General features: G+C 40.6%; 1 protein-coding gene and 1 long non-coding RNA gene across 13 annotated transcripts in view; one reads left to right on the top strand and one right to left on the bottom strand.

Annotated features, from left to right (window-relative positions):
- LOC101720077 (uncharacterized) overlaps positions 1-21,660 on the bottom strand; it is an 86,666-nt gene extending 65,006 nt beyond the window's left edge. Inside the window, exons 1-4 of one of the 4 annotated variants that reach the window (XR_001182640.3) lie at positions 21,588-21,660; positions 21,083-21,296; positions 11,370-11,438; positions 5,890-5,969 (exon numbers count right to left, since the gene is read on the bottom strand). This is a non-coding gene — a long non-coding RNA (uncharacterized LOC101720077). Of the gene's footprint in view, positions 1-5,889; positions 5,970-11,369; positions 11,439-13,158; positions 16,891-16,984; positions 20,949-21,082; positions 21,297-21,587 lie in introns of those variants that run through there. The other 3 variants (XR_206285.4, XR_015452491.1, XR_015452492.1) reach the window with 3 other exon arrangements.
- Fggy (FGGY carbohydrate kinase domain containing) overlaps positions 21,398-23,881 on the top strand; it is a 479,381-nt gene continuing 476,897 nt past the window's right edge. For 6 of the 9 annotated variants that reach the window (XR_015452489.1, XR_015452488.1, XR_015452490.1 and 3 more), the window contains exon 1: positions 21,398-21,560. Coding sequence is in view for 3 of the 9 variants with exons in the window: in XM_087214470.1 (XP_087070596.1) it covers positions 21,398-21,560 (163 nt within the window). In the remaining 6 variants the exon portion in view is untranslated. Of the gene's footprint in view, positions 21,664-21,700; positions 21,782-23,881 lie in introns of those variants that run through there. The other 3 variants (XM_087214473.1, XM_004869606.3, XM_087214475.1) reach the window with 3 other exon arrangements.

Genomic DNA, 23,881 nt, shown 5'->3' with positions numbered 1-23,881 from the left:
ATTAAATTTTGTTGATTCTATAGAGAATCCTGGCCAATATTTGTACAGTGATGTGTGTGACAAAAGGAAGCACTGAAGGGAATAAAATATTCAAATACCTAGCTTAGAACTCAGGTCTCCTCTTTAATTTCACTTCTAAGCATACCTACTACAATCTACCAGTTTATGGTTCCTGCATGAGAAAAACATATGAGGCTTATTGGGACCTAGAACCATTTAATTCATTTTTATCCTTCTTCCTTACTTGTGTCCAGACTGGCAATTTAGGTACCTTCCGGAGCTGTTCCCTGGTGATACAACCATTTCTCTGCATAAGCCACAACACATTTCCCTCATATCCACCCCCTTAGCATGTTTCCACAATGCCTCCCTTAAACAAAATTATTTTATGCCTCTGTGCCTCTGTACTTTTTCTCTCTTTGGGAAATTACCTGATCTGGTCCCTTGGCACCCTAGTACTGAGGGATATTAATAAGTATTGTGAACAAAATAATGTTTTGTGAGCAAAGAGACTAAGGCACCCCAGATCCAACAGGATCCAATGGTTTTCAGGGCTGTGTACATGATGAAATACATTGTGAATTTCTGGGAAGAGTATGTGGTATCTCAAGTTTCCCCAAACTACTAATCATTGTCTGTGGAACATCTTAGGGACTAGGACATGCTTCCAAAGTCACAAAGATGAGAACAGGTGGAAATGCCTGATGTGAATTTAGGGTGGAGGGTGGTAAAGAGGAGCGTGAGAGAGAGATAGAGAAAGTAATGAAGAAAAAGAACTACAAAGACCCTACCCCCACCCCCCAAATCCAGAAACTTAGCAGGTTGCTCCTACTTACAAATACCTTTTTCTCCCTTGACAGAGTCTTCCAGTGTTGGGCTGTGTATGGAAGATAAAAACAAACATATCCACCTTCCCACTAATCAGGGGAGCAGTGAGTAATGATCCCAGAGGGTGGGGGGTGTGCTGTCCTGCTCTGCCAGGTTCCAGCTGCAGGAAGGATAGCTGGTGCAAAACATTGTGCTGTGATGATGCCTTTTGCAGGAACCTTTCCTTCCTCATCGCAAACAATGGCTCTTCTTGTTCTGTGCAGTTTACTTAAGGAATGAGATTCAAAAAGCAGGTGGCTGTTAATTAGTATACTCGGACTTTTTTGGCCACTCAGTAATGTTTTAACTACTATAAACAACAATGATATTAATAATAATGTTGGTACAAAATATTAATAATAATGTTATTAACTGCAGTTATCACACACTGAGTATCTATGTATCAGGAAAGTGCAAAGCAGTGTGCACAGTGAGTGTTCAGAAGGTGATAGTAAGATAATTATAAGTCTGCCTTCTCTGTCCTCATCACTGAACGACCTGCTTCCCCAACACTCAATGCCATTAAGGTCACATTTTTGTTATTTAAGATTAAGATGAGCTTGGCTCTAGCTCTTCCCTCTCTGTTGTTTTCATCCTTTGAATTGTTTAACTAATCCAAAAGCCTGGTTTTATTTCTAATACCTCTCAAGGGAATGGTAGGAGAGTTTTCTATATAGGAGCAGCTCCATTCTCAGTAGCCCTAGCTTCTGACAGTGATGCATGGGATCATCTTCAGAGTCTGCTCCTTTCTAATCCCACCTTCACCTCCTGCTCTGTAACACGCTTGCTGTTTTAGGCCCCTTCAGAGCTGGGAGGATTGTTTTAAAGAAGAGACAATACCACTTTCTCATTGTCATTCTTGGCTAATATGCTCCACGTAGGCCCTTCCAACTGCCCTAAAAGTACCCACCAGCAGAACCACAGGCCACATGCTTGTCTGAAATGACTCTTCCTTTCTGATCATCTAATCACTGGTATAGAACCTGGATCACTGACCCAAAAATGTTCCCATGGGCAGTTCCAGTAACACAATCATGATCTTCTTTTTGCTAGCAGATTTCAGCTGTAGCATCTGTAGTCATTAGGAAGGGTGTGACAACATTGAACATCCAAAGGAAAGTCCAGCCTCAAGACCATACCAAGAGCCTTCTGGAATTCTGTGTAAATGTGCAAACTTCCACCCAAATGATCCTCTCTGCCTACCAAGGAAGGGAGCTTCCCTATGCCACAGACCTCTGTTCAGAATTCCCTCCACAGTGGGGTGCCCACTGCTTCATGATCGGGCAATGAGAAAAGGATATCATATGACAAAGGGTCTTTTCAGATCAAAGAGAAACGATCTGAAAAGGTTTGTCTAGGCTTTCAGGCTCTGTTCTAGACAGTCAGACCACCTTTAAACTTATTACAACAATTATTTAATCCAACCAACACCTAATTAGGTACTCCATAACATTTAGACCTCTGTTCATGTTCATTTAGACCAGTTGACTGGCTCTTCCTCTTCCTCTCATGTTCTGAATGTGAGTCCATAGCTTTCTGCTTTTCTCTTTCCATTTATTGGCATCTGAACACTAGCTCCCATCATCAACTATACTGGCCACTCTACACAAATTCCTTTCTTTGCCTGAGCTCTGCTGGGTACACTCACCAAGAGTCTGGATAATAATCATAGTTTCTATCTCACAGAACTCTTAAGAAGATTAAATGAGTTAAGATGTAAAAAGTGCCAGAATAGTATAAGTAGAAAGCAATAACTGCTATTATGACTTTCATATCCAGAAACCAAAATAACTACATATAGTATGATTTGGAACTTCACTCTGAAGATTCAGAATGTATCCTCCACCCAAAATGTAGTGTGGATGTCAAAAACGATAACATCACCCACATGTGCCAAGAGGGTATGGAAAGGTTTATTACATAATGAGGCTTTTTGGGGAGAGAAGGGTGACTTCAAAGCAGGTCCAAAAATGGCTTGAAAGAGCAGGAACAGTGGGGTTTTTATGGTGATCGAGGCATGGCTGGAGTTATGGTTCCTGTAGGTGGCTTTCCCTTCCTTCTGGAGGCAAAGGAGGGAATACTGGTCCTTCTTATCAACTTACTCAGAGGTAAAGAAGAAGGAAAGGGATGTGGCTTAAAATTTGTTGGCAGTGTTAGCAAAGTTATGGGAAGCCAGAATTTTGGATTGAACTCCTACATAAGTTCCCAGTAGACCAAACCAAAGCAGAATGGAATCCTCATGCCAGGTGCCATGAATCACACTGAACCCTGAAACAGGCTAGTTTCCAAAACAAAACAGTAATTCACAGCAACCAGTCAGGAGGGGTGTGATTTACCTGAGCAGCATGATAAGGGTGTCCCCTCTTTTTAACGCTATAAATAAAGTCACTTTGAAATGACCAGTACATTGCTGCTCTCTTCAGCCCTTTTCTGACTATAAAGCTAGTAATTGCCTCTCCCCAGCTCAAAAGAACATCTGTTCATTCTCACACAGAAAAGTGTTGCCTGCTTCTAGAATCACACATAAAAGTCAATTCAATTTTTACATTAAATTTGTCATAATGTTTTCTTTGGACAGCAGTCACACTTAAAAAAATGGTGTCACACTCCTATTACAGAGCTAATAGGGTATACTGCAGCCAGTCAGCTAACAAACCTTTTCAGTTTTTCATTTGAATTATTTTTAATATACTATTCCCTCTTCCTATGAGCCTGGAAGAATGAGCCTTAATCATTTTTAAACTAAAATTAGCACAAAATCTCCTTTTATTTTGACTCCTCTGTCTCTTTTCTGCTCTTTCTTCCCTGCCCCAATCACCTTTTTGCTACAGTAGTAGCCCAGATGTGAGTTTTCTCTCTAATTGTGAGGTTTAAATTGTTTTCCCATATGCTTTTTTTTTTTTTTTTCAGTACCGGGGATTGAACTCAGAACCTTGAGCTTGTGAGGCAGGCAGCAGAACCAGTGAGCTAAATCCCTGCCCACCCCCCATATGCCATTTTTAAAACAGAGTCCAACAATTCTGTGACGCTTTTCCCAAAAAAGGAGGGGTCTCTGTCCCCTACCCTTGAATCTTTTAACCAATGAGCTATAGCAGGAGTGATGTTTGGAACTTCAGACAAGAACAGCAAAGGTTATGCACATCTACTTGGTTTTCTTAGGTGCTGTGCTGGGGGAAACCAGCCAGCATCCTAGAAGTGTGTCTCCACTGCCTAAGGGTAACTCCCTGCAGTGGAGGCTGTGCACAAGTCTCTGGTGATTGTCAGGCTGATTGCCCAGCAAACACTACACGCAGCCACGTGAACAAGCCTTCCTGTCCTGCCCATTCAGCCCCATCACGTCTTAGCCTCAACCATATATGATCCTAAGCAGCAAGTTTACAATGAGCCCTTCCAAAAAACTAACACACAATATTGCGAGTCAATTAAATTGTTGCTATTTAACATCATAATTTTAGGGTAATTGGTTATGCAGCATAATAATTGGAACACTTTCATTTATTGATTTAAAAGTGGGACTGTCAAAGTGTTATCTTTTCTTTAAAATTATAAACGGATATAAAGTGGGAATATTTCCATAATTAAACTCATTAATGAAGAAACGAGCAATTTAGTAAAGATTATTTTTTAAAAAACCATAGTGTTTATATGTGCACCAAGAAAGAAGGTGGAATAAAACTCCTAAATTAAACACAAAACTGGTTAATCTCCTTCAGGGAAAGAAAACTTTCATCTTTGTGGTTACTTTTCTTCCAAACAAAAATAATTTGCACCTGTACTGGGAATAATATCTACAAGTTAGAATGTTTCTTCACAGAGTCTGGGCCTGAAACAATAGTAAATAGTGTGTCAAACAACGCTACATTACACAGAAGATGAAATAATTCTTGGATAGGCCTATTAGACAAGGGATTTCAGTGTAATATTGAAAGAATACATAGCTAACAAACAATTTGCTAAGTTTTCAATTATTTTTCTTAATAGGATCTACATTAGATTTTCATAAAGATAGAGTTTCATAAAACTCTTTAAGGTGGAAACCCATACAGATACAAATGGAGGAATAGTGGAACTCCAGGCTCTTAACAGTTAGGAACATTTGTAGGGAGGGTCCAAGCCTAACACTTTCAGACCATGTCAGGCTACAGTCATCCACTTCCTTCTTATCTTGTGGCTGTCACTTAGCAAAATCGTGTTTTTCAAATATTATGTGGGTTAGAAAGCCAAATGTGTATTTTCCCATTAAAAATAATGTAACTTTTAGTAGTGAAGAAAATTATGTTGGAAGAATGTCCTAAATGTTGGATTAGTAGATTCTCTTCAAGTCTCTATCAGAGTAATGTAGATATATATATATAGTATTATATATAGTTTAAATTTATATACATTGTATAAATATATAGTATAAATTGTATAAATATATATATTATACAATATATAAATTTGAATATGTATAATACACACACACACATATATATATATATAAATGAAACATTTGTATAGAAGAGCAGAACATGATGACCTTGACGAGAAGTCCTTTTCCCAAGTTACCACTTACTAGCTGAATCATTTCATTCTTATGATACCTGGTTTTTTGATCTTCAAATTGAGGCTAATACTTCCTTCCCTATCCTAGAGAGTTTTGGAAGTGATATAGTTCTGTTTGCAAGTAAAGGATTATAATTATTACTTATGTGGAGACTTAAATGGCTGAAAAGGAGGAAATCCATTCGAGTAGACCGCTGTGTCAATGCAGTCCCACCCAACTGGCTGGGCCAAAATTTTTAGTATAACCGACGCCTACCCATGAAATTGCCTGAGTGAATGAATGTGTTGTTTTGATATCTACTGACAGAGGTAGTTTAGGAAATCCCCTCTTTGCCCTAGCAGTGACTCATAAAAAGGGCTCAGAAAAACGAAAAGAGAGCTAGGGTAGTCTTCTGGGGCTTCAGCACAGTGGGTGGAAAGCTGAGTGTCCAGGAGAGGAGGAAGTGCTACAGCTGGTTTGCATTTTCTAGAACCCACCTGACATCCTGGCTCTGCTACTGTGTGGCCATGTGATAGCAGGAAAGCAGTCATCCTCTCTGCATTTTAGGGTCTTCACCCTGAAAATGAAGATAATGATACCCACTTCAAAGAGTTTATGGGAGATTTCAAATTGGAGGCAGAAAAAAACCCCAGAGATGACTTCACATAGTAGGTCATTAAGGAAAAAGTCCAAATCTCCATTGATAGCAGAATGGATAAATACCTGTTAGTGTAGTCACATAATGGAATGTAATCAGCAATGAAAGGGATAAACTACAGCTCAGTGCAACAGAGTACTAAAACTTTGCCATATAGCAATTATGCTTATCTGTGTGCGTGCATGCACACATGTATCCCTACAATAGATATCTGTGTATTGTATGTGTAAAAGTGTATATTAAAAGAAGACAAAAAGCTATAACACATCAGTCTCTCAAATCTCCCCAAAATTAAAAATTAAAGAGATTCATATAATAAGAATTAGGAGAGTTAGAAAAATGGTTAATATGGATGGGGAGAAAGAGAGTAACACATGGTAGGTAGGTATAGTGCTAATGTTTTAGTTTTAATGGGGACAGGCTCACCAGATACAATCATTATTTTATTATTTACAAAATAAAAGATGGCCATAATAGAACTATGTTATGAACTGTTAATTCCATGTTGTGCAATAAGAACACAAAGAGGGATTTGATAAACACTGTCTCTTTCCCAGGGCTCTTCTTCTCCTGGAAACACTACGGTGGGGGGGGGGGCAGAATTCTCTTTGGTGTAATTCTTATGAAGTCTCCTGTCACTTAAGTCTTTAATTAAAGGTAAAATGATCAGTGTTTTGTTTAAAGTTTTTTTCTTTGGGAACTGTATTACTTACTTGCTTCTTATTTCTATAATCAGTCCTTTCTAACTTCTCTTTCCCCTTTGCTTTTATAATACAATGGGAGAAATGCAGTCAGATATTCAAGTGATTAAAAAGACAACACTGCAATGCAGACAAGATCAACGTCAGATCTCAGAGCCTGCATACACATAAGGCTCTTCCGTCTCACACCAGACGCAGGTAAATTCACCCCTCAATCACCTTCACCCCTGTCCAGTCAAACTGAAAGTCTTAGGGGTCTCCAAGCACATCGTAGCTGTTTACACTTCTGTTTCTGCCAAGTTTCCCCAACACCCCAGGACAGCCCTTGGTGGCCTCCTCTATGCAATGTTGCCAGTAGAGTGATGGTGAGATGGCCTCGAACACAGCTGTGGCCATCTCCTCACAGGCAGCCCACGCACACAGCTTGTCTGGCGCCATTGTACCTACTTCTCCTCAGAAGTGCTTGGCACGCTACAGACTGTCAATCAAAATGTACGTGAGCAATTATTATATTAACTATTGCATGCCTCTTCCTCTGGCTGACAACTCTCCCATTGTGATGTGGTGCTGACTGGAAGAGCCAAAGAGACTGAACATCAGTCAGGGACATTTCTTGGAGAAGGGAGCTTCATATGGTGCCTTGAAGGATAAAAAGGGAAAAGGGCTATCCTTTCTGCTGACTCCAGCATTCTCCAGCTGTTATCTTTCGTTGTATTTTTATTCTTTATTTGTACGTATTTATGGACTACAGCATAATTTGATACATGCCTGAAAAGATGCGATGATCAAATCAGTATAGATAGCACTTCCATCTTCTTAAATATTTAAAAATTTGATTAACAAAATAATCATTCATATTTCTAGGGTGCAATATTTTAACACACGTATACACTCTATACTGATCAAATCAGGGTAATTAACATTCCCCTCTCCTTACCATTACTTTAATTTCTGAGATGTCAAACTCCTCTTTCTATTTATTCATAAAATACATAATAGGTTGTGTTGAACTACAGTTCCTAACTCTGCTGTAGAACACTAGAACTTATGACTTCTATTTGTATTTTCGTATGTATTACCCAACTCCCTTCTAGTCTTCCTTTCTCCAGCCCTTCCCAACCTGCAGTAATCACTACCCTATATACAAGTCAACATTTTTTAGCTGGCACCTATGAGAGAGAACATTCAGAATTTGTCTTTCTGTGTTTAACTTACTATGTTCTGTAGCTACATTATGCTGAATGTTATTGCTCTTGAAGACCCATCTCCATTCTAGTAACAGACTGCCTTGAGTCCCATGAGGGAGACAATTGCTCCCTCATGAAAGTTTCACAGGAAACATACAAACAAACACTTGTAGACACAAGTTTAGGTGGCCTGGGAAAAATTTCCACAGGGGTAAGTTTTAAGATTTTGTCTATTACTCCCAGCAAGTGAAATATATTTCTTCTCCTGGAAATATGCATGAATAGAAAGGAAGGGAAGCCAGCATCTCCAATGCCAATTCTGCCTGTAGGTCCATTAGATAGCCAATGTCATTGGAAGCCCTGTTAGATGATGAAACTTACCTTTTGGCAGGAAGCTTTTCATGTGCAAATCCTATGGGACATTGAGGAACACTAGAATGGAGAGCCACAAAAGAACAGGATTTGGATTGACCTAAGTTCAAACCCTTTTCAGGTATCTAGCTTAACTGTCACAGACCCTCTTTCAATTTTGAGCTCTTAATTTATCATTGAATGAATGAGAAGAAAAATATTTACTCAGAAGATTGCTGTAATATTAAACGAGATGTAAAACCAATCAGCAAATATCATTTACTATTATTTTAACTCTTTAAGTCTCTTGCTTTCTGAAGGAAAATAAAAAATGAGGAGCAAGCAACTTTACTTTTTCAAAAAGGGTCATGCCAGGAAGTATTTAACAAAAATATTTAGAATAGTATTTAGCACATAATTCAGTATTCAATGAATATCTGGATCCAGCAAGATATTAAAAATGAAAAAAATCAATCTGGATTTCTTAATGTGTTTTCAAGGATATAGTGCTAGTTATGAACAATTTCACCAGTAAGGAGGATGTGTGGATACACATACTCTAAAATTTGAGTAAGATGTTAGTAACCCCTTGAGTTATATAAAACGTGGGGTCTGTTATAGTTAGGGTTAAATCTCTGAAATAAAGATATAAAATATAAGTTGGAGGAAATGGAAATTTTGTGAGGGTCATGATCTTTTATTTTAATGAGTAAGCCCATTATTTATTTTTGAAACTCGGTTAACTAAGGTGGGCATTGCTTTAAGTGTGAATTAATAAACTCCTTTGGCGGAAGAAGCAGGAAACAATGGCAAATATTTAATCTCGCCTCCTCAAAGTTGGATGGGTTTATTCTCTGCTTTTTCTGAACAGGTTATTGATTTGAATCCTCCTTTGACCTTTTCTTTTGATGGGAGCTAATGGTATTGGTACCCCATGTCCTCATTTTCCATTCCTCAACCTGTCTGGACTTTTGCCTCCAAAGGTTACCATTGCTGTGAAGTAATGTAATTCATCATTACTATCTAGACAGATTTATTCTGAGTTTTCTCCCTACAGATGTCTGTAAGCACAGTGAATCTGACATCCAGGATTGCTTATAACTGGAGTTGGACATTATCTTTAAAGTACCCAAGCCCAGAGCTACAACACAAAGAATCCTCAAAACCCCTACAATTTTAGATTTAACTAGAATTCAGTGACTTTCAATTCAAGGTAGGATAATACTTCCGAAATAAGAGAATTAAGTATGGTTCTGATCTGATCAAATACAGAGACAAGGTTTGCTGAACTTGGTCAGTTAATTTGCCCTACACTAGGTCACTGAAGTTAAAGTTACTCAATATCTCTAGTTTGGATGAAATGTGCAGATTCACAGAGGTGCAAATATTGCAGCTTCAAAGAATATTGAAAGGATATTCTCGAGTTCCTGGCAAGCATTAGCAATTGATCCCAGCACAATTTCTTATTAAAATAAAAGTAGCTACTACAAATCAGTTGTAATCATCATAGAAATGGAAGCCTATTTTCCATTTCTGGTGCTCTAGGGACACATGTGGAGACATCCTGTCACCATCCTGTTCAAGTCTCTGTTGTGAAGGGTTTGTCCTAGTAGCCTGTTCCATATTAGGGCCAGAGAACTTTCTTAAATCCAAGAATCAAAATCTATCTCCTTGGAACTGATCTTCCTCGTTGGGTCTAAACAAAAGACATGTAATCCCTCCTCCACCAGATATTCAGCAGACTCTTTAATTAATTGATTCACTTATATATTTTAAGCATTAATTATATTGTGGGGATGGTACCAGGTATTCGAAGTATTGTGAAGAGCAAGAAAATTCCCATTCTCACAGAGCTCGTGTCTCAGCAGGGAAGAGATTTGATGACAGCCATGATTCTTCCAGTCTACCGGGTAACCACCTCCAATTTCTTAAACACTTGTATATTTAAATTCTTCACTTCCTCTGCATTTTCTCCAACTGATCTAGGACTTCCTCAAAGGGAGGGGGCCAAACAACACCAGGAGGGAAGCAGTGAGAAAAGGGCTTGGCACTGTTGCCCTTCTGGATAGTACTTTTCCTCATGAGTCTGAAGTTCCCCCTCCTCATCAGGCTTTCATTGGATTCCACAACTGCTATGTAGGGTAGAAGATGAGAGCAATGCCCAGGTGATCTGAGTGGTCTTGAATGGGCATCACTTTCATTCTGATTTCACCTGACAGACAATGGTTTCCTGTTGTGGGGTTATTTAAGAATTATAACCATCAACTTCCTGGTTACAGAAGCCTACTAGGTTCAGGTCTCAATTCTGCCACTTACTAATTTAAGCAGAGCCAGTTTTAGGTATGACCTCTGTGGTAAAGGTTTAGGGAAGGTGTGCTTTGAAGGACTCTGAAATTGGTCTAATGCTCTGCTATCACTCTATTGAAATTCTTAGTGATTTTTTTTAACATGGGGTCTTTCATTTTTATTTTGTATGGGGCCCTGCAGATTAAGTAGTTGGTCTTGTAAGTTACAAGACCTGTCTGAACTTTAATGTTCTCATCTAGGAAATGGGTGAAAATGCCACCTACTACTCAGGTTCTGCTGAGCCTTACATTAGATAGTGTGTGCCAGGCCTATCTTAGAGCAAGACTCTCCATGCCAGTGTAAGTCTATGGTTTGTTATTTAGACTATCTGACAGGACAGAATGTGAATTCGAGATGTATGCTCCAAAGTGAGCACTTCCAAGTTCTACATACCCTTTTTGGATCTCTTCTATCTTAACTAGATCATACATGTTGGGGAAAGAGATGTTAGCTTTTTTTTAGTGGGTATTTGATTTCTTTGGTTACATATGGCAAAAGCTGTTTTGGACTAACTTGTGTGAAAGAGAATTTTTGGAGTAATAACATGATCTCAAAACAAATTAAAAAATGGTATCCAGGCTGGGGAGTCAGACATGGACATGAGAGAAAGCAAGACAGCTTCCATCTGAGGTGGAGGAGTTTTGACAGGGGTGGAATGCATGACCTCCTAGCATTCTGTCTCCCTGTCACTCTGCAGAAGACTGAAATTCCAGAGAGAGAATGTTCACACTCACCCTCAGTCCAGGAAAGAACAGGACATCTGATTACAGCAGTCTTGTAGACATGGGGTGGAAGAAACTCACCTAAAGAAAAAGAGGCACTGGCATGAGAGGAAGTAAGTACAGAAAAACAATAACAAAACCACAAACGGTGTCCCTGGCAGCCTACTAGAGGCTTATTTGTAGCATTCACTTATATAATACAGTGCCTAGCATGAGGTAGACGCTGTGGATGTTTGTTAATTAAATGAATGCTTGAACTATTTAGCCCTCATGCAACTCATGGAGGTAGACAGTACTGATTGCATTTACAGCGGAAGAAACTGAAGCTCAGAGTGCTTAAGTAGTTTGCCAAAAATCACAAAATTAGTAACTAGTAGAGATGAGATTCATACCAGGTCCAACTCCAAAGTTTCTGATTTTATTTTGTTATACACTTCTAGTCTTTCTTGTGGTATAAGTGAGGTTTCAAATCATTGTACCTTTGCCATGTGGCCCCAAGTCATGGAACTAGACATAGGACCACTCATTGGCAGATTCTAGAAAGTTTATGTCACCTGGAGAAAGTCAGTTTTGTGGTTCTCCCCTATTTCAGGGAGGAATTGATACAATCCATGTGACTTGAGCAAGACATTTCAGTCTGCTCTACATTAAATGGGAAAGTAATGGTGCCTCCCCATGAAGCCAGTGTGAGATTGGTGGAGAGAATATTTGGAAAGCCTGTAGCATGGCTTCTGTCCACAGAAACCCTCAGAACTGACCTCCATCTGTACTCTCACAAACATTTAAGGAAACAGAAAGAAAGAGCTAGGGAGCATCAGGCTTCACCGCCATATTTTATTAAAGTTAAGACTCCACCAGATGAACTGTTTACATATCTCTTAGAAAGAAAAGGCATTGCCAATTAAGCTAGACACGGTGCTATGTATTATTACTGAATAATTTCTTTTACACTTATTCAGACATACATTTTAAATCATACATTGCTGTTGTGTACATGTAAAAAGGAAAATAGGAGCCAAATACATTGATTAAGGTATTGTTAAGACTTCTTCACATTCTAAATTGCTCATCTTTCCTGAAGCACTTTTCAACTCAGTTGCTCCGGTTTTCCACACATTATGAACCAGAATATGAAGGGAATGAAGAAATGCAACATTTAAAAAACTAATGCTAATTATTGTCTTGGGAACTTTCTGTCAAGCCACTGGTACCAATTCATAAATTTTTATTTATTTAAGTTTCTATAATTTTCTTTGGTTTATTAGTACATTATGTGTAGTACATGATGTTTACATCCTTGTGGGAAATTGGTACATGTATATAACACATCTTAATTCATCTTTTCATCCCTTTTCTCTCCCCTCCCTTTGTTCTCCACCTACCCCATTATCCCCTTCCCTTTTTGTACATGCTTGCAGTACATAACATTTACATTCCTGTCTGAAGTAGGTGCATGTAGATAATGCATCCCAATTCCTCTTTCTCATCCCTTATCCATTCCTTCTCTCCCTTCTCTCTCCATCTCTCAGTCATTTGTAGAAAAATGGATGCACCTTAAGACCATAATGTTAAGTGAAAAAAAAATCAGACACACAAACTTAGATATGTCATTGTTTCTCTTATATGAGAAACCCAGAGTAAAAGTAAAGAGCAAAGCAAAAGATAGATAATAGGAAGTAGAGACACAGATCATTCTCATAGGGAAAAGAGCCCAACTCACAAATTTTGATCTTGGTACTATTTTTTTAGGTTTTACTGCAAGGTACTAGCAAAAGTTTCCCAGACAACCTATGAAACTCACATTTCTTCCTCCAAAGGTCCATATGTTGTTGATTGTCTCAAGCATCAATGATAGTAGTTGTCTTGCCATTTTGAACAGGAATTATAACCAAGAACATGCAAGCAGGCAGTGCAACTGTGATATTGCTTCACCATGGCAAGTTATTGATCATAGGGCATCCTCTGATTTCGGTGATGGTAGATGTTAGATAAGGGTGTGCATTTAGTTCTTTCATATGTGGAATATAGCAAAAAATAAGGAGAAATGGAAGTTGAAAGGGGGCCTATTAGGAAAGGGGAAAAGGACAAGGGAAAGGGTAAAACAGGATTTGGGAAGAAGCACATGGCTGCATGTATAGAAATGTCATAATAAAACCCATTATCATGAAAAATTAATATGTGCTAGTAATTACTAAATTTAAAAAGAATTTAAAAAGTGCATCTTAGAATACATGAAATATGGTACTAGGAAAGTTGTGGGGATTTTACAGTTTCAGATCTTGTGTTCCATCTCTTGCTTTGTCACAACAGGTTTGTGGCTTTAGTTGATTTTAAATGTTTGAAGGTATAATCTTACATTCTTTCCTCTTACAGGTAGGAAAAATAAAGTGCAGAGAAGGGTTGCTGCTTAGATTAGTCAAGGACATTGAACAGAATAGTCTGCCTTGGTGCTGTGTCCTGTCCTTCCTGTTCCTCTGAGATCTGTGAGAAAAGAGCTATTTCAGAAGAGCACACATCACTGGCAACCTTCCATCCTCCTGTCATTCTACCTAGAAGCTCCACAGTGTTCTCTCCCCAGTCACTATCCAAGCACCTCCAACTGAGTCAATCCTTCTTTGTCTTTAACACCTAACAGATTTTTATTTGACGTAAAATTTACACATCATAAAATGTACAATTATAAATGGATATGTTCATGTAGCCCACACATCTACAAAGGTTTTGAATCTTTCTATTATCCCAGAAAGTTTTCCCATGTCCCTTCACAGTTTGACTCTATCCACCCTCCTAAGTTCATGTCAGGTGATAATTTTTAATCATAATTATTTTAAATTTGGTTAGTTTAGAACTTCACAAAAATATAGTCATATGGTTTCTATTTTTTTATGCCAGCTCCTTTCACTCAGCATACTTTCTGAGGTTCATATCGAGCATCGCAGTATCAGTATTTCATTCCTTTTTAAGAATAAATAGTATTCCATCGTATGGATATAACACACCAAGACTTAGAAGGGCATTGGGATGCTAAAGTGATTGTTTGCCACCTTTGCTATCACATAGGGTGATCCTACTTGAGTACGAAGTCAATACAGAAATTAAAAGACTTAAAATGGTGAATAAAAGAAAGTGAAGACATAATACTCTCCAGATCCAGTATTTCCTGAATTTCACTTTCCTGTTGAGTTACCTGATTTTATGAGCCAATAAACTGCCTGTTTAAGCAAGTTTGAATTATATTTTTATTTCTTACAACCTAAAGAGTTTTGTCCAATATAATCCTTCAAAATATACCCTGCCTCAGTCCTCATATCATTTTCCAAATCTCCAGAGATTTTTTTGGAATTGAAGGAAATAGGACATAGAGAAATATTTGAGAACGTATAGTAAAATGGAGTCCTGGCTTTATATGTTACATAGCAGTGTTAAATTATAACTCTTTATCATGATATAAACTAAAACCAAAACTATCAATACTCAGATCATGGGGAAACTTAGCATTATCATGTCTGAGTATACTGCTCACTATCATTTTATTCCCACATATTGTCATACAAGATTTCATTGAAGAGTGAAGAATAAACCTTCAAGAGGAACAATTCATTCTCCTTTACTAGTGAAACATTTATTAAATAAAGATTTTTAACATAAGCTGTCATAGAAAATTAATAAAAGTAGAATTTTTCTGGTTAAACATGTATCTGTGTATATGTGTGTGTAAGTCTGCTTTTTTGTGTATATATGTACCTGTGTGGTCTCTATGTCTAAGTGTATGTGTGCCTACACGTAAATATGTGTTTCTCCTTTTATGTATGTGATATGCAAGTGAGCATGAGACTACCTATATAAGTATGTATGTATAGGTATATGTGTATTATGTGAGTGCGTGCTTAGGTGTGCCTGTATTTGTGTGTTTGTGTGTCAGTGTGTGGACATATTTGTGTCACTATAATTGTGTCTGTGTCTACATCTCTGTGTGCTGTATGATGGCTTAGTCTGTATTTGTGATTGTGTGTAGTACCTTGATGAATATGAGTTAGTGTGTATGTGTGTATGTTCTATTGCTATGATTTGGACATGCTCTGAGTGTGTGCCCCAGGGTTCATATGGTCCTTATGTGGTGATACTGAGAGATGGTGGAGCCCTTATGAGGTGGGGCATAGTGGGAGGTGATGAGGTCGTTAGAGGTGCTACCTTCAGAGGGGATTAATGTTGGACTCGTAGAGTTAGATCTTCAGGAGCAGGTTGTTAGAAAACAAGACCATGCATGTATTTGTCTCTTTTCTTTGCACAGCTGTTTCTCTCTGTTCTTCTTTATCATGTTGTGACGTAGCCAGTATCTTACAAATTACTAAGCCTCCATTATTTGTGATAGTAAAGGAAAACAAATACATCTGCATGTATGTTCGTGTACATGTTTGTGAAAATGTGTATGTGCGTATGCATATGTGTGTGCATATGTTTATATGGCTCTATGTGTTTGTGTTTCGGTTTACATTTAGATGTCCCTGCAAGGCCTCATGGGAGCACAGGCATGACCCTTGGAAGGTAACTGGATTACAGGGGCATCACAGCTGACTTGCTATTCACAGGTGGGGACCTGGTCAGAAGCAGAGGGTCACTGTGGACATGACACAGAAGGTTATATCTCCCTTCCAGGCTCCTCCCTTGACTTCCTCCACTCTTGTACCATCGTGACATGAGCAGCTTCTCCACCATTTTCCAGTGCCATGCTGTCCCACCTCGGTGTCAAAAGAAACCATTCTTCCTTTAAGTTACAGGTGTGGGGTATTGTGTCTCAGGGATGGGAAAGTGACTATGACACATCTATGTGTAAATGGTTAGGGCTGGGGGAAGGCAAAGCAGTATTACCCTATTCTGTGCTTTGTACAAATTTGAGAAAGTAGGGGCAGAGCAGCCTCACAAACACAGGGCTTAGCAAGTAGAGTGGGAACTGGATTTCAGCTCCCTGGCCCCATCATCTGGTCTCTTGCTACAGAGAATCACTTGGTAGGAAAGTAGGGTGTTCTGGAAAGCCCAGAAATCCTTTCAGCATTTTCTTTGCTGTGCAGGACCCTTCCCATAGAAGCTACTCTGAAAACTACCATTTGGAAATCACGTGTTTCCAGAGGATTTCATGACAAAAACATTACCCAGTCTATGTGTTGCAAGGGCTCCAGTTGGTTTCTGTTTTGGTGCAGCCCCAGAGGCCTGGAGCACGTATTTCCAGCAGGCCTTTCCCCACCTCCTCCCTTTTCACAAGCCCAAGCCAGAGTTCTGCCTTGTCATCGTGTCATGGTCTTAACCTACTTCTGTCACTTGCTACTTCATTGCAAAAAACAAGTGTTGGGGTTTAGCACCACATAACGTCCTCATGGCTCATCACAGAGTTTGCACTTTTATTAAAATGAGTCATAGAAGAGGCTGAGGGGTTTCGATCAGGTGGTATCAGGGGAGGAAGATATGGATGGTGTGGAACTAATTTAGATGTTTCCAGTTGAGGATGTGGACTTGGGAGAGGGACAGCAGTTCAAACCTAGAAGAGAAAATTGGTGCTACAGGTCAAAGTCAGTAGGATTATTAGGACTTACATTCATTTGAAGCCTCCATGTACAATATGTGCTGCTCACCTCAGCTTCTCTGCAGAAACCTCCCTCTTCAGACTGGTAGTGTCTTGTGACAAATGACCTTGGGCAAGTTGCTCAAACTTTGTAAACCTCTGTTTCTTCAGTAATAATCCCTGCCCACTTACATGGGTGGTTGGGAAGAATGACCCAGAAGGCCTGGAGCTCAGCACTTAGCCAAAGTTAGTGCAGTCTCTCCTCGCGTTTCATATTCCCTACCTTCTTTCTCTTCTTTCACCAGCTTCAGGTGACCCACAGCACTTATCTGTGTTTTTAGCATAGCACTCATCTCTGGCCTAGCACTTAGCAAGAAATACTCTGTACTCAGTAGATATTTGTGGAGTGAAGAGATGAAGGAAGTCAGGCAGGCAGAAGGATGGCAAGTAATAAATGACAAGCAAGTCATAAGGTAAGCTGGCGCACTTCCAGGTCTTTGCAAGTGAAGTACTTGCACCCTTTAGAGAGGAAAGTTGAACAAAGCAATGATTTTAGGTGGTGGTGGTGGGAGGGCACTTGATCATCTGTTGGGTCTCTATTTTCGTCCTGATAAGATGGTGTTGATTTAGGAGAGAGCCAGTGTGTGCAGTGCACTGGCACTTAGTCCTGCCAGAGGATCAAGTTTAAGGGAGCTGTAAAGAATCTAATTAGTGGAAGAAAGAAAAGAAGAAGAAAAAGAAAAAAACAAATCTGAATAGTAATGTGGGACTCAGCAGCAGGTAAGGCTGATTATCACAATAATTATGTACTATTAATTAACTACTTGCTACTTCAGAGCACACTGCTAGTTGCTGAGATTACAAGGTAGAAGGCAGCGTTCTTGCCTTCCTGAGGTTTCCAACCTAAGAAATCGAAATGGGGAGAAGAAAAAGAAGTATTGAACATTGTAAACCCCGCACCGATGGAGACTGAGGCATGAGGGTCTCAAGTCTGAGTACTGTCTGGGAAATTTAATGAGACCCTGTCTCAAAATAAAACATAAAAAGGCCCCAGGCTAATCTCTAGCCACACACACACACACACACACACACACACACACACATGCACACACCACTGAACACTTACTATTTGTTTAGCACCAGAACAAATGTTTAAAGATATTATGTCAAGAATTATCTCTCTCCAAGGTCAAACTAAGGTTCAAGTGGATTCAGAAATGTCTCCAGCTCGCCCATCAAACAAGTGGGAGAAGAACATAGGCTTGTGTGACTCAAATGGTCTTGTGCTACCTGTAGAAGGGTAAAAGTGTCATGTAAGCAAGCAAAAAGGATAGTTAACATGACAAGGTAGCCTAAATTCTTGGTCAAGTGAGTAATATTTGTTAATTGCAACAGGAATCTAGAAGAAAAGAGACTTACTGAGGTCTCAGGTGGAAGGGGAATTTTACAAAGGAAGATCTTCAACTAGGAGCCAATGGTAGAATTTGAATCCAATAAGGAAGAATGATGAGAGAGGCATGCCCAGTGGAAGGAGGCATGGTGTGTACAAAGGTGGGAAAATTCTCTCCTTCCATTTTGTGCGTTTCCTTCCTTAATGTCTATTTCCTGCCTGTAGGTATCATGAGGACAGGGCAAAGTCTGTTCATCTCAGCACCTGCCCTCTAGTGCCGGAAGAGTAGGCATTCAATACATCTTCATTAAGTGAATGAAAACATAAATGCATGGATGAATACATGAATCATGGATTAATGAATAATGCTATCCACTTCTGTGCTGTGACTCTAGGCCTCTCAGGGAAAATGTCCCTTTTTTTCTGGTGAGAGGGGAGTTGGCTGATGTGGAAGTTTTCAGAGAATGAGGTTAAAGAATCACAGGGCCTCTACAGGTCACCAGAGAGAGTACCAGGTCGCCAATCTGCCTCCTGGAGCAGGAAGGAAATTACACAAGCTTCTAGTTCAGCTGGCTCCAGGCTTTCACAACCCAGCTCTTTCTGTCTTGTGTAATTCTGACGTGCTGCTTCACTGGTGTGACTTGTAGTGTGCTTAGTGTACAATGACACGGCAGGATCCCCACACTGCCCAGCAGTGACCCCGAAAGATGTCTAGACTTCCCAGTAATTGAGTCTGATAATTAAATGCGAGGCAATAACTCTTTAAGTGGAGTTATGGAAGAGGAAAGGAGATAGATGCACTGATATTTAGCAGATTTGCTATGTTCTACGATAAGGGGAAGCACAGAGAACTGGAGGATACAGAAGATATATGGCTCAGCCTGACATGAAGCAATGTACCCATGGTTGGATAATATTTATAGCTTTTCAAAGTATGATTACATAAATCAGCTCTTCTTAGTCTCCCTGTAATTGTAGAAATCAGGGACTATAGATAACATTTGCATTCATATTTGTTAGAAGGGTAGGAGAGAGAGACACTGAGGCCATGGGTAGGAAGTAGCTCAGGATATTGATCTGGTTTCAGTGACTTAGGTCCATTTGTGCTACTATAACAGAACAACAGAGACTGGGTAACTTATAAAGGAAAGAGCTTAATTTCTCATTGTCCTGAAGGCAAGGAAGTCAAGTATCAAGGTACTAATATCTGGAGGGAGCTTCTTGCTGCATGAACCCATGGAGGAAGAGGAGAGGCTGGGAGAAGCAATGTAGGGGGCTTGCTCTATTATAACAAACCCACCCATCATTAATCCATCGATGGGACCAATTCACCTCAAGGCCTCATGGTCCCTCAGGGCCAAAGCATCTCCCATAACTGTGGCATTGGGGATTAAGTTTCCAAAACATGCTTTTATTTGAGGGGAGGGGGGACACATTCAAACCTCAGCAATGACAGATATGAACTCATAGTCTGGATCATATGAAAATCAGATTAGGGACTTTCTTTCAAACCACACTGTCACTTGCCTTGATGTTGGCCAGTAGTGTGAATATGCTGGTTGTCACAATCCCTCCACCTCTGTAATGTGTTTCCAGGGCACTTTCACCATGGAACATCAGGACAGAATAAATCAGAGGCTGGTAAACTAAGGGTCCATTGCCTGCTTTTGTGAATAAAGTTTAAGCGAAACAGTCATATTCACTCATTTACTATTATCTATGGCTGCGTTTACAAAGCAGAATTAAGTAGTTGCAAAAGAGACTGTATGGCTTACAAAGTCTACAGCGCTATTATCTAGTCCTTTATAGAATGAGAACTGGCCTGAGACCCAAGTGAGACTCTCACCCGGGCCACTTGGCTGTTTCATTGATAGTGGACCTGTTTCTGCACCTATCCGCTCACTTTATATGGTTGTCATACAAGTTCCAAGAACTGAGGAATATGTTATGATTAGGCTTGGTGCCATGCGACAGAAAACACAGAATAAAAGGACAGTGCTTTCTTTCATGTGGAAGTCTGGAAATGGGCAGTTAGGGGCTGGTCTGGTCTGGCGTGCCGTGCGTGGTGTTAGGAACCCAGGTCCTCTCACCTCACTGCATTGTCATGTGTGGCTTTTATTCTTGAAATCCTTACATGGTCCAAAATAGCTGCTGAAGCTCCAGCCTCTAGACTACTGTTGCTCTTGATGACATCAGAGAAAACCAAAAAACCAAATACATAAAAAAGCACAGAAACAAAGCCAACAGTACAGGCCAGGCAGCAAATCCACACTAATTTACATCTAGCCTAGGTGAACACCACTGTTACAGTTCATAAAGTGGGCAGTGTACTCCATTTATTCCATTCCTAGGGTACACTGAGGAAGATGGGGAAGCAATGTCTTATGAGTAATCGCACTTAGCAAAGCATTTTCACATCTTTTATCTCATTTGCTCTTTATAATGCTGGGGAACGTAGAAATGACCAGGGTTTAATATTATTATCCCTGTTGTACACTGGATTCGCACTATGCTAAGTAACAGATCGCAGAACCTGGAGCTAGTTCTTTGGATCATTGTTAGAATTGAAAAGGTGAAAAATCATGATGTCGAAGAAAGAAAATGACCCCAGAGCAGGATTTCGGTCGGAGAGGTGGTGCCTGAGTCAGCCTCCCCTGTAACACCAAAAGCATTGCACTTGTTTATTTGGGGACTGTCTCCCAGATAGCAGACGGTCTTAACATATCTGGCGCTTAAGCCCAGTCCAATAAAATCATTGTTACCAGCGGGAAGTCTTACCTCTCACAATCCAGGTGTTTGTGGAAGCTCGCTCCTTTCCCTGGGGCCTGTTTTCTTTTTTCTAGGGTAACCAGACTTTTGGACTTAAGGCTACTAAGCTATCTGCCAAATCTCAAGTTCCCTCTGCCTGGGAGCTTGGCTTTTTGATGGGAGGAGCTCAGGTTGGAATTTTCCCTCTGGTTGCCACTGTTTGTCCCCAAAACAGACTCTGCATCTGTAGAACAGGGGTAAGCAAAGCATGTGGCTTGTTGGAAAGGTGAGGACTGAGGACACCGCTCTCAGGCAAGGGCCTATCCTGCAGATTTACAGAAGGTCATGCCTTCCTCAGAGGGTTGGCTACAGATTGAGAAGAGTTCTCCAAGACCTCAGCAGCCACCCAAAGCTAGCCCTCAGGGACTGGGAGCATTCCGCGGTTCTGTTATCATTGACACCAGCCTGCAGCGATCCTCCCGCTCGGTGAACAGTGGAGGAGCGGAAGGTCAGAAAACGGGTCAGGCACACTCACGTGTCCTGGCAGCACAGCTTCCCGGCGAGTGCTTTGCAAGGCTCTCACGCCGGGGACACTCCGGAACCCAGCCTCGGTATGCCTGGGCGGGGCCTGGGCGGTGACGGCCAATCCCAGGCGCTGTTGGAATGGCCAATCAGAGCACGTGTTGCATTCCTGCCCATGCGCCTGTCACTCGTCACTTCTGAGGGGACGTAAGTGACCATCCTGTGCCACGTGCGCGGAGGAGGGGCGCACTGCGCTCCCCGCTCTGCCCCGGCCCCGTCCCAGTCTCGGGGAGCTCCTCGGTGGTCCCCTGCTGAGGAGGCGTCCGGCCTCCCTGCCTCCCGACGCTGCCTCGGCCCCCGGCCTCCCCGACCCGGTTCTGGGCCGCCCCAGGCTCCTCTGCGGTCCGCGTCGCAGCCCTCTGGCCTTTGAGCCCAGGGCTGCTTGTGACCGAGGGGGTTCCGCTGCTCAAGGTGCCCTTTAGAGGGGGTGAGCTTGTGGTCACAGATCTTATGCGGAGGAAAGGCTAAGAGAGTCTTTAGATTTTTATTAATTATCTTTCTACTTAAAGGATCAACGAGGCGCACAGTGGTGAATTTCCTAGTCATTGGCTCTTTACCACCAAAGCACTTGTATCTTTTTTTTTTTCTTATTTTTCCCCTTTCCCAGCCCTCCCTTCAACCCCTCCATCCCTCCCTATTTACATAGACTTTGTTTCCTTTTTTTTATTTTCTCATATTAATTCCATTCCCTTCTTTCCTTTCCCCTACCCCTCCCACTTCCTCTTCCCCTTTGCCTCTTTTCTTCCTATTTCACTTTATCTATTATACCTTTTAGTCCTCATTTACACTTTCAGTCTCTCACACTAGAGAAACTATTCGGTATTTACACATGTGTGTCCTATTTATTTCCCTTAAAAGTATTACCTCAATGTGCATCCACTTAGCATGGGTGCACCTATATCACTGTGGTGTGATCCTTTAATTCTTTGGGGAAGATACCCAGCAGGGGAATAGCGGGGTCAAATGGGACTTCCAGTCCTAGTTCTTGGAGGTATCTCCATACTGATTTCCACAGTGTTTGCACCAGTCTACACTCCCACCAGCAGTGGAACAGGGTTCCTCTTTCCCCACAGCCTTGCCAGCATTTGTTATTGGTTGATTTCAGGATAGCAGCCATTCTTTCTGGAGTGCTATAGAATCCCAGCGTTGTTTTCATTTGCATCTCTCAAATGACCAGTGATGTTGAACATTTTTTCATGTATTTATTTGGTATTTCTACTTCTTTGTGTGAGAAATGTCTGTTCCTTTCAGATGCCCATTTTTGAATTGGGTCTTTAAATTTGGGAGGTTTGATTTTTTTAAGTTCTTTATAGATTCGAGATAGTAGACCTTTGTCTGAGGGACCACTGGTGAAAATTTTTTCCCACATTGTGGGTTGTCTCTTCACACTGCTGGTGGTTTCTCTTGCTGTGCGGAAGCTTTTTAGTAAGAAGAGATCCCACTTGTTGATAGTTTGTGCTAGTTCACAGGCAACTGAGGTTTTGTTCATAAAGTCTCTTCCTACCCCAATGTCTTCAAGAGTTCTACCTAACCTCTGTTCCAGCCAGTTCAGTGTTTCTGTTTTAATATTTAGATCTTTAATCCATTTCGATTTTAGTTGAGTGCATGGTGAGAGATATAGGTTTAGTTTTGGTCTTTGTCAAGTTGAAAACCAATTTCTCCAGCACCATTTATTAAAGAGGCTATCTTTCCTCCAGTGAGGAGTTTGGCTCCTTTGTCAAAGATGAGGTGGCTGAATGTGTCTGGGGTTGTTTCTGCATTTTCTCATCTGTTCCACTGGTCCTCAGGTCTGTTTCTTTGCCAGTACTATGCTGTTTTTATTGCAGTAGCTTTGTAGTATAGTTTCAAGTTAGGGGTTGTAATACCCCTTGCCATGTCTCTGTTACCTAGAATAAACACTTGTATCTTAAAACCAATTTTGTCCCTAGAGTAAAGGGTCAGTCAGGACCCCAAAGAGTACTCATCCTTAGAGGAAGTTTTAAAGTGTGAATTCAGAATGGTGGGCTGGGTTATGCTTTTCAACTCCAAATCTAAGAAAGAGGGAAAGTCTTAGTCTGTGGCCAGATTTAAGTGGTAGCTCTTGCTTTGTTTTGTTTTTGCTTGCTTTCCTCCTCTTTTCTGTGGCCTACCAAGTGTCTCTCCTGATTATTTTCTTCTAAGTTACTAGCCAGGTTTTCCAGTCAGGTGACTCCTGCACTACTTTATGGGAGTCTCCTGTTTGGTGGCCTCAGGCTGGCTCTTGACCTC

This window comes from Heterocephalus glaber, unplaced genomic scaffold, assembly GCF_053883595.1.
Source record: "Heterocephalus glaber isolate CG9 unplaced genomic scaffold, H.glaber_assembly_v1.0 deba00001447, whole genome shotgun sequence".
Lineage (NCBI taxonomy): Eukaryota > Metazoa > Chordata > Mammalia > Rodentia > Bathyergidae > Heterocephalus > Heterocephalus glaber.
This window is presented reverse-complemented; position numbering and strand designations above follow the sequence as displayed.